Source organism: Talpa europaea (genome assembly GCF_964194135.1).
Source record: "Talpa europaea genome assembly, chromosome: 6".
NCBI lineage: Eukaryota > Metazoa > Chordata > Mammalia > Eulipotyphla > Talpidae > Talpa > Talpa europaea.
Genome location: NC_140072.1, coordinates 34,779,703 through 34,791,037, shown reverse-complemented (window position 1 = coordinate 34,791,037; position 11,335 = coordinate 34,779,703). Strand labels below are relative to the sequence as shown.

The window sequence follows — 11,335 nt, the reverse complement described above, 5'->3', positions numbered from 1 at the left end:
AAACATGTATTTAAAGATCAGGGCGCAAGGATAGGGGAGGGGGAATCCAGTTTGTTTGGATTGCACGGGAAAGGCTCATTTTTTTTTTTCCAAGTAGACGTCTGTTTTGGATTACTAGGTACCTGGACGGGCAAACTCTCACATGTCTCTATTTTGGACATTTTGCAAGTACATTCAATATAGCATGACCCACAGTAAGTAGAGTCCCTGTTTCACATTGACTGAAGTCTCCCCAGCACCCAGATGCCATTTCTTTGTCTTGATTGATACAAGCGTAGTGATTTTTTGCTCTTTGCACCCAGCAGGCTTGGTGAACTCAGGGTCCACTGGCGCCCTCAGGCGGGCCTCTTCAAGTCCTAGTGCCGGGGCTGGGTGAGCTGGGGTTCGTGTGTCTGCTGGCAGCACAGTGGGTGTGGACGAGACCCCCATTTGGATATCTAACAAACACGGGCTCACAAAAGGGATTTTGGCACATCTGGCAAATCTTTTTGTCTGAGAGCCGAACCGAACTTTCTTTCAGCTTCATCTGCAAAAAGAAAGACAGGTTGAGAATTCTGGTACATACAGTGTTAAAAACAACAGCCCAAAAAGTGCTTGTGCAAAGTGCCCCAAGACATAATATCTAACCCAACTGCAGTTTCAACCTCCCAGGAATGTAGTCTCAAAGGGTTGGTATGGAATTTTCTGGTCAGAGCCAATGAGGTCATCTTTTCCATTTCCCAGAGGAAAATGAGATAATCTGTCACAAAACCTTTATTCATTCCCCACAGATAGACCACCTGAACCAAAAGTATTTCCTTCTTGCCTTTTTCTACCTATACAAATCTTTCACGCTGAATAGTACTTTTCTGCCAGCTACACTGCTGACCAATGCATGAATCTCTTAATAGTCAATTAGACCTTTAAAATTAACTCAGTGGATTTCTGCTAGTTAACAACAGTTACAGCAGTTTTCAGAGTTGGCACATGTTACCCCATGCATTACTATTACTGATGAGGATTGCTTTAAATATCAATTTCTTAAAATTGTACAGGTAAGGTACTATCACCTTAGTAATCCTTAGCAGCTGGAGAAACAAAAAAGGTTACAAAACTGCTTATTTTACAAAATTGCTGCTTGCCTGGTCAAAGCATTTCTATCCATATTCATTCCCAAAAGTTCACTCAACTCTATACATTTAAGGAAGGCCTATTATAGAGTCCAGTAATGTCAGAGCTGAACAGACCATAGAATTTATCTAATTCCCTGGTCCTCTCATTTGCAAACAAGAAGAACAAGGCACAAATCAGTGACTTAGTCAAAGCCATATATTTGATGAATGGCACATTCCTGGCTGGTACTGGGAAACGTTTCATTTCTTTAAAGGTAACGAATGAGTTGAGCTGTAACTCCATTTTCCCTGTCTTGTGAGATTTAAGTTTTGCAAGTTAAAAAGTTATTCTGCGCTACTCACTCACATCTATCAGTCAAGCCAGTCTGTTGGCAGGATTGAATAGGAACTTAGTGAATGTGCTCCCTGGCTTCATCTGTCATTCAAGAAATATTTATTATCTGCCTTATAGATGATACCAGTCTGGGCTCTAGGGATACTGAAAAAAATGAAGTTTCCTGCCCTCAAAGAACCCAAAGTCTACTAATAAAGGGAAGAGATTACAAATGCAAGCACACAGCAGATGAGTGGGCAAAAGGGGTGACACATCTGCTTAAAGGGATACAAAGGTTTCACAAAAGAAATGCTTAGTGTAAGTTTTCGGTAGGTGTTTATCAGGCATTAAAGAGAAAGGTAAAACTAGCTCAGGCAGAGGGAATAACAAATACAAAGGCAAGGAGGCCTGAAACAGCCTGTCATGTCCTGGAGGACACATGTGTCTTGGTGATGGTGACAAGGATGGGTCTGAGGTGAGGCTGACTACTCCAGTGGGGAATAGTGAAGGCTTCTACATGGAACTCTGCTGTGCAAGTCACGCTACCAATTGCAGGAATATGACCGTCACAAGAGAGCTGTCTCAGAGGGAGGTAAGCTGGGGGACTGTCTTGAACTGAATGCTTGCGCCATTCCCCAAATTCCTATGTTGAAGCCCTAACTCCCAGAATGATGATATTTGGAGGTGGGGCCTTTGGAAAATAATTAAGTTGAGCTGAGTCATGAGGGTGGTGCTCCTCTGGTGGCATTACAGTTACTGAAGAAGAGGAAGAGAGACCAGAGCTCACTCTCCCTGCAGAGAGAAGGGAGCTGGCTGCATGCCAGACACTGGCATACTAACACACATGTCTCCCGGCATACTAACCTTGAACTTCCAACTTCATAACTGTAGAAATCAATGTCTGTGGTTTAAATGACTCAGACTATGGCATGTGTTATAGTAGCCAGTGCTGACTGATACAGGGACCGAGACCTGGAGATCTGAAATAGCCTGGGAATTCACAGCCAGGTTGCTGCATTTACTAACTTTGTGGCTTCTCAGTGCATGTTTTCTCTTCTGTGACATGCAGACAATAATAGATACTGCACAACATTGTTGTGATGAAATGACCTGCTGTTAAGTGTAGAACAATGTCGCAAACACTAGGAAGTTTCTGGAAGTGGAACACAGTATTGGCTTTCCCCTACCATCTCTTGAGCATTAGTGTCTCTTTAAAAGGGAAGGAAAACTACACCCAGTTACACCTACCAGCCCAGCTTCTGCTTCTGTCATGAGTCTCTCTCAGCTTCTATGTGAACAGACTCTCATACTTTTGATGTTCTAAGTCATAAAGAAAACTGACAGTTTTTCCATAGGCAAAATCTACCTTAACCAAAATGTTGACTGGTCAAGAAGTTAGCTTGCCTGGAAGGGCACTCACCTTATCATATTTGTAAATTAAGTTTTCAGACTTGGCCAGGCCAAGAGCCACCTGAGTGGTCCTCCTGGTGTGGACACTGTCCCTCATGGCCCCTGTCAGGAACGGGCAGAGCAGTTGCACTGACCAGGTGCCCGGCAGCTGCTGCAGGACTTGGGCTGTGTCAAATTCAGTGGCATGGTGGTTCAGGAGGTCCACGGCGGCCACGGTCAGCTCCTGCGCAGAGGGGCCAGCGCTGAGGTACATGGCCAGCAGTGTGTGGAAGAGCCGCTGCCGGTAGGACAGGTCTCTGCCCTCAGAGCGCCACAGGCAGTAGTCCTTGGCAGCCGAGAAGTCCCCCAGTTCATGTACCAGAATGCGCAGGGCTTCCTCATGCTCCTCCAACTTCCCGTGCAGGATGGCACTCTCCATGGGCAGGTTGGCACCCTGGATCCTATCTGTAGGCAGAGTCCACCAGTTAGAAACAGCTGGCTCGGAGGTGCTCAGGGTGGCACCACAGCGACCACCTCACCAGTGCTTTTAGCTTAAAGCCTGGCTACTGAGACATTGCCACATGCTGCGATTTGATGATAAAGAGATGGCTTTCTTGTACTTTTATGTTTCAAATGTATTTGGGAAACAGAAGACAGAATATGTAAATACAGCCAGATCTCAGAATAGAATTTTTTTTTTTTTTAAAGATTTATTTTTATTTATTTATACAAGCACTGGGTACAGTCAGAAGTGTGGGAGGGTGAGAGAATTCACCAGAGCCAGGCAGAAGACCGAAGTACACTGCTGAGGGGAGCAGCGGGCCGCAGGAGAGGTCTGCGCGCCATGTGGGACCCTCCTCTGGTGGCTGGGGAGCAGCTGGGGATCAAACCAGTGCTGCAGAGGCTGTGGGCAGCTTCACAACCCAGCACTCAACCACTGCGCCACCAGGGAGGCCCTCAGAATAGAATTTTAACAATGTTGAAAGAATGAAAAAACCAAATGACCTATGATCTCAGAGGTCACCACGAAGCTGTGAGTAACCAGTTCCAGACTTCCAATTAATTCATCATTAGTCCTATTTCCCTGGTATGGGATCTTCCTACAAAAGCTGAAGCATTATGTTATCTTAAATAGAGACAATACTTCTTTCTCCCAAAAGTGTGCTGAACCCCTGTAACCTGATTTCAAAATATTTTTCATTGAAAGGAGTATAAATTCATATTGTTAAAACTCCTATTTACATTACTCTAAGATTTTTGTTTCTCCTGCAATTTAAGTCCATAGATTATAAATAACCTGGGAAGGAAGCATGAGTTCAAACCAAGGCCATGTCCTCATTGGGCTGGGACACTGGTCAAGTCCCTTTGCCTCCTACTTCCTCTGTAAAATAGGAAGATAACATAAGGTTTCTTTTTTTCTTTTTTTAAAGATTTATTTATTTATTTATACAAGCACTGGGTACAGTCAGAAGCATGGGAGGGTGAGAGAATTCACCAGAGCCAGAGGGGAGAGCAGAGCGGGCAGAAGGACCGAAGTACACTGCTGAGGGGAGCAGCGGGCGGCAGGAGAGGTCTGTGCGCCCTGTGGGACCCTCGCCCGGCTGCCAGGGATCGAACCAGCGCTGCAGAGGCTGGGGGCAGCTTTGCAACCCAGCGCTCAACCACTGTGCCACCGGGGAGGCCCAAGGTTTCTTTCTCCTGTGAAGGATTTATTCTGAAAACAATCCTATTTCAGGGGCCAAGATTAATAGCACAAATTATAGACATTTTACATATGAAGTTTGGCCACACTTAGGCCTAATAAACATGGCAGACACCACTAATCCTCTAGCAAAGGCCTTCCAATGTATGTCACCAGTACTACGAGGTTCAGAAGCTGCAAAATGCATCCCTGCCATCCTCAAGAAAGGCAAGCAAAGCATTTCTAAGTGGCTACCTATTCAAGGCACAAGGAATGCTGCAAAGATAGTTAAGAAAAGGTCACTGCAGTGATTCCACATTTCACATCTGTCATCTCATTTATATCTGATTCTCATAGTCACCCCCAATGGTGAGGCTTTGTAGGAGCTCTATTGCAATGTGCCAAAATGACACACCCCAGGTCACCTACGGGGTACAGTGTGGGGTTCAGAGTTTCCAGTGCTTTTCCACAGTTCCTTGAGGGGCACCCACTTCCTGGAAGTTCTCCAGCCTTATATGCAACCTAGACTTATCCTTTATGATGGTTTACACAGTCCCTCCTTTGGAAGGCTGTCTATCCACCCCCCACTCCAAGGCAGGGCTCATTGCTCCCCATGCTCCAAAAGAAAAACATTGCTTGACAAACTCATGACCAGCACTGGGCTTTCATAAAGGGGTCTATGAAGCATCAAGTATGACCTAAGTCAGGGCTGGTAGTGAAAATGTCTCTCAAATGATATGGCATAGGCACCAACCAATCCCCAGTGGCTGTGAGCCACAGTGTAGCTGCGGCTGTGTAGCTGCAGTCACAGTGACTGTCCTCATCCTGGGGCAAGCGCAAAGCTACAACCAGTACTTGCTGGCAGGTGAATGGTCAACCCCAGTTCTTGCTCTGTCTCTACTGTTCATGAGCATTATGGCTTGGGGCAACGTGGGCAGCCTTTAAGCTTCTATCTACCTGCCTATAAAAATGAGAATAATAACAGGACTGATTTCATAGTGTTGTGGTAGAAATGATTCATGATGCACACAAAGCCTTTTAACCTATGTCTGGCATTTTCGGTTGATGCTCATTATTCAGATTCTGTATTTGCAAATTTGTCTACTTGCCAAAATTTATTTGTGATCCCAAACAGTATCTTGTGCTGTGTAGGAGGTCATTTGTGGGTATGCAGAGTGGCAAAAAAATTGGAGTTGCCTGCTACACATGTCCCCAGCTGGGGTCAAACAAGGTAAGGTATACCTGCCTATGGCAGCTCTCAGTTTGTAAAGAAAGGTCCTTTTCAAGAAATACTGCCATGCTTTTTGCATTTTTTGGCTTTTTATTGAATTCACCATTAAAATGTGCCTAAGTGCTGTCTAGTGTTCCTAAGCATAAGAAGCTGTGATATGCCTTATACAGAAAATTCACGCTCTACATGAACTTCGTTCTGGCCTGACTTGTGGTGCTGTTGGTTGTGAATTCAACGTGATACATCAATAATACACTTAAACAAGTTTCCTTCAAACAGAAACACTCATAAAATGGGATACATTGATTGCTTGATGAAAATATGATCAGAGGTTTGCAGGAACCTAACCCTGTATTTCTCAATACGTGCAATGATTGAGTACTCAATGTTCACAGATACTTGGGAGATCATAACTACTGTGCATAATGAGAATCGACTGTAGTCGATTGGACTAACGACAAAAAAAAAAAAAAAAAAAAAAACAGAGTAAAATGCTGCTAAAGAGAAATATGTTATTAATCCCATGAATAGCAGATCTACTGTCAGTTCTGTTGGGTGCAAGCATGTGCTGCTGTGTGGTATTTTACACAATGCAGAAACACTGGTCTTTGTACCCTGAGGAAATGAAAGCCAGACTTCCCTGGTTTTCTGGGGCTCAGGCTCTGAGCTATCCTGGAGATGCTGCAGGGGCAGTGCCAGGGGGCGTAGTCATGATCAACAGAAGGAAGAATTCTGATTTGAGTTCCCTGAAGCCAAGTAAGCATGTTTAAGTAAAGGGATGCCCCTAGCATGCTATAGATACAGACTTCCACTCCCACTAGGGCAGCCTGTGAGCCATCAGTGAAAGAGCCAATGTCCGTCTCTAGAGGGAAGAGGCACGAGAAGCTGCATCCTACCCTCCAGGAAGGCTGACTTCACACCAACAGGTTCAAGGACTGAGTGCATGGACATAAAAGAGGGAGTTATGCCTAATGCCATCTCTGCGCCCCCCCCCCCAACCCCCATCATGGGGACATTACCCATGGAGAGACAACCCGGAGCCTCCTCACCTAGCAGAAAGCGGACTCGGTACAAATCAGATTTCTGGAGTAGGCGGCGCAGTTTCACCTGCGTCTCCGTGGTTTCTGTGTCCTTGCTGTTGCCTGCGGGCCGCTGCTGCAGCACCTGGTCCAGATACAGCACAGCGAGCTGCGTATGGTACTCTTCCTTCTGCGGGGGACAGAGCCAAGTACACAGACCACGTTTGCAAACAGGAAACCTGGAGTTCCTCCCGGTAGCAAGAAGTCCCAGGCTAGAACTGCACAGAGGTGAGCAGGGATTCTCAAGGATAACTAACAGGGCACATCAAACCTTTCAGAAGCCACAAATGTAAAGAAGGGAAATTTAAAAGTGATGGGAGGGCCTCCTTGGTGGCGCAGCGGTTGAGCGATGGGTTGCGAAGCTGCCCGTAGCCTCTGCAGCACCGGTTCGATCCCCGGCTACCACGTGAGGGTCCCACATGGCACGCAGACCTCTCCTGCCACCCGCTGCTACCCTCAGCAGTGTACTTCATCAGTCTCCTTGTTCTGTTCCCCGCTCTGGCTCTAGTGAATTCTCTCGCCCTCCCGCACTTCTGACAGTACCCAGTGCTTGTATAAATAAATAAATAAATCTTAAAAAAAAAAAAAAAGAATTTTTAAAAAAAATTTTAAAAAATAAAAGTGATGGGAAAAGTATAAAAGCGTTGCTCCACTTTTTTTTTTTTAAGATTTATTTATTTATGCATACAAGAACAGGCCACAGATGCGTGGGGGTGAGAGGATTCACCAGAGACAGAATGGGGAACAGAACAGGCAGACTGACTGAAATACACTGCTGAGGGGAGCAGCGGGCGAGCAGGAGAGGTCTGCTGCACCATGTGGGTCACCTCCCTGGCTGGCTGGGGAATCAAACTCATGGATGCGCACAGCTTCATAAGTTGCGTCTTAACCCCTTGCACCACCCAGGAGATCCCAGGTTGCCTCACATTTTAAGAAGGAAAAGCTACAAAATTTAGTTATCTCTAAAAAGGTATAGCTTATCTCATTTCCTTTAAGGATAATAACAAAGAAGGAAAAGAGAAATATAAGCTGAGCAAACATGAGGTGGTAGAGTGAGGGGGGGATAAAACAATGAGCTTAATCCTCCACTTTCTTCCAGAAACATCCATTCCCCACCAGATCATCAAGTCCAGACTGAGCACCCGGGGAGCATAAAGACTTACATTAGTACTGGCTGCCTGCCAATTTTATAGTTCAGTTCCACATATACAGTTACTACTGTGACACGGCAGCCCACACACTTTAGTCTAAGGGCTCACCTGCAGTCTCCGGTCAACAACTAGATATTCCAGATATTTAACAAGTGCTTTGGGGTATTTCTTAAGGCAAGTGATAATATCGTTGGGATTAAAACTATTCTTCTGTTCATCCAAAGGTCTCTTGGTGAAAACTTTCACTCCAACCTGAAAGAAGAGTGGCAATTTCATTATTATGCTTTTCAAAGCCACCATCTTACCTTTTTCTTAGCACTGCACATTCATACTTTGGGCAAAATCATTGTCAAAAACACAGTGATACAGAAAAACAACATGGCATGAAGAGGTCACAGAGACCAGAGAGCATGAAGCAAAGATGGCTAAAGGCCAAAACCCACCTCCCACATCCAAGTGACTTTTCTTTCAAAAGGATCAGAGATTAAATGAGTTTGGGGTGGTGGCAGCACAGACAAGGGTGCAATGAGTTGACTGGTGCAGCCCGTTTGCAGGCAGCAAGTCCTGCAGAGCTATCTGAGCCTGGGGCAGCTCACAGAACATAAAATTGCCCAAGGTGGTTAAGGGTGGGAATTTGCCAAACAGGTTTTTAAGATGATGTTAAGAATGTGCCCTGACTAGTGCCTTTTGTTTTTTCCACAAAAGTGGTTTGCCCCAGACAAAGAATGCTAGACAGTTTGTCTCAGGAGCACTGAAATATAGAACTTCGCTAAGAGCTGGGACTGGGGGAGCTCTCAGGGAAGGTGTTAAAAGGGGAACAGAGAAAGTGGTTGAAGCCCAGCTTGTTCTTCCCACCTAAAATCAAGTACTCTGCTTTTACCCTCCCCTCCTAGACCCTCCCAGAAAGAATGCATTTAGAAAGTACAAACCAGGCCTCCCTGGTGGCTCAAGGGGTTAAGCACCACACTATGAGCAATCCGCAGCCTCTGCAGCATGAGTTTGATTCCCAGCCGGCCAGAGAGAAACCCACATGGCGCAGCAGACCTCTCCTGTCTCGCCCGCTGCTACCCTTAGCAGTGTGTTTCAGTCAGTCTCCTGTTCTGTTCCCCACTCTGTCTCTGGTGAATCCTCTCACCCCCGCATCTCTGGCCTGTACCCCAGCTCTTGTATGCATAAATAAACAAATCTTTAAAAAAAAAAAAGAAAGTACAAACCTCCTCACTTTTCTGCAGGACCCAATCAGCATACTTCCACACTAGTTCTTGGTCTAAGCTGTAGGTAAGGAAATCGACAACATATTCGTACAGGTCTGAGCGAGTGGGATCGTGAACATCCCCATTCACAATGTTCACCCACAACTGAAAAGGAGCAAGAATAAAAAACGGAAGGTTATATACTTTTTAGAATTAGCTTAGAGAAAGCATTTATTTACTAATCCTTTTCATAAATCAAACCACCCCCCTCCACCCCCCATAACCTCAGGTTCTCCATCTGAGGATTCGACCAGCCATGGATGGGAAATGTGAACTTGTAGTCAGGCCTATGATGCATGTGATGCTTTTGTCTGCACAGCATGTACAGACCTTTATTCTCTTGCCATAGTCCCTAGACAACACAGCCTCACAACTTTTTATGTAGCCTTTAAACTGCCCTAGGTATTATAAGTAATCTAGAGATGATTTAAAGTACACGGGAGGATTGCGTGTGGGTGATATGCAACTACTACTTCATTGTATAGAAAGGACTTGAGCATTAAAGATTTTGGTATCTGTGAAGGTTCTGAAACCAATCACCTATGAATAATGAGGGATGGCTGTACTTAAAAGTAGTAGGAAAACTATTAAATGATTGCATCAATTCTAATTCTTTCAGAGAAAATAAAGAAATGTAGACAACATGGTCCAAGAAATCAAAAAAATAAAGTACCAAGTTCTTTTTCTTTCCTTTTTAATGATATCACAGTAATACAAATAGTAATATAATATATGGGAAGAGATAGGCGTACTAAAAATGTTTTTTCAAGAACTAAGCAAAATGATCACAGAAGAAATTCACCAGCATCCATCAGCTAGGCTGTTTCCATCTTCTCCATCACAAGGATTCTTGATTCTGAAATCAGATACTACGCTTTCAAAATCTTTGGTGATTCTGTCCCCTACTGTTGTGTGTTATGCACAGGGGCTCATGACAGACTCTAATAATAAAAGTCCTTTGCTATTTCATCCAGAAACCTCCCTGCTGTGTAAAGGGAAGCCACCCGGTTTGGGGTAGAAGAGATAGAGACTGCCTGCAGCCTGCTGGGCATCACCTGTGGGTGACCCTCACCCATCTATCCAGTGCTCTGCCCTCCTGAAGCACGCTGCCAGCAGGAGGTCCAAGTAACACGGCAGGCAGCATAAACTCCACTCCCATATCAGCATATGAATGCTTTTTATGGAACTAGTTATCTCAACACTGACTTCTCCAAGAAGTCAGAACCTGATCACACACTGAAATGTGTCATTTAATTAGTGCAACTTGCCATATAGAGATTTATTCCATATTTCAATTTTGGTAATCTTTCTCTCTACAGCTCCCCTAGTGTTGTAATACACCCACATCAAGGTATAATTCTTTGAACACCGTGCTTTAAAAAATAAAATATTATCTCCTCCTAGTTATTGGGTACATGTTGATGGGAACTCAGTTTTGTTTTTAACTCTTGCAACCCTGTTACCATAACAGTTTCTTGAAACAACAAAATGCCATGTGTGGCTTTGCCAAAGTCACAGAGTTGACTGTGAGGACTGCTGATGTCCCTGGCCTCACAAAACACAAAAAAAGCACAGAAAACTATGACACAAGCAAAACCAGTGGATAACAGGAGCAGAAGGGGACAAAATTTCCTGGGAGTGTGAGATGAGCTCAGTCATAAGATGAAGACGCAAGACCAGAGAGCAGCTAAAACTCTGTGCCACTGTCAATGCAGGCCCTGCACCCCTGCCGGGCCCTACGTCGAAGCCCACCCCGACCAAGAGCATGACCCCAGGCAAGCAAGTGGCCCTGATTAGCTTTGTTTATATCACAGTTGACATAGGGATAATAATTTACCTAGCTCATTGGCAAGACTTACAAATTGTTATATTCACAGCCTTGATTTTTGGATAATGCAGTGATGGCATATGCCCTGTGGCTCAGCAAGAAATGTTTTTATTAAACTTTCAAAAACTCAATTTTGATAATGTTCTTTAGAAAGAGGTAAAGGTAAAGAAACCTGTTGGTTAACAATACTGAAGGAATTCTCTCTCTAAACCAGTATTAAATGTGTTCTGTAACCAAGGTGTAGATTAGGCCAAAGTGGTCTCTATTGATTTGTGATTTATTTTCAAGTAATACTAAG

At 44.6% G+C, this 11,335-nt stretch overlaps 1 protein-coding gene across 1 annotated transcript in view; it reads right to left on the bottom strand.

The window, feature by feature from the left end:
• Positions 1-349: 349 nt before the first annotated feature.
• The window catches only part of TGFBRAP1 (transforming growth factor beta receptor associated protein 1), a gene marked incomplete at its 3' end in the record, with an annotated part of 32,017 nt that continues 21,031 nt past the window's right edge, over positions 350-11,335 (bottom strand). The window contains exons 7-11 of the mRNA XM_084234675.1: positions 9,171-9,314; positions 8,065-8,208; positions 6,776-6,935; positions 2,846-3,279; positions 350-526 (exon numbers count right to left, since the gene is read on the bottom strand). Coding sequence (XP_084090801.1) covers positions 350-526; positions 2,846-3,279; positions 6,776-6,935; positions 8,065-8,208; positions 9,171-9,314 — 1,059 coding nt within the window. The remainder of the gene's footprint in view (positions 527-2,845; positions 3,280-6,775; positions 6,936-8,064; positions 8,209-9,170; positions 9,315-11,335) is intronic.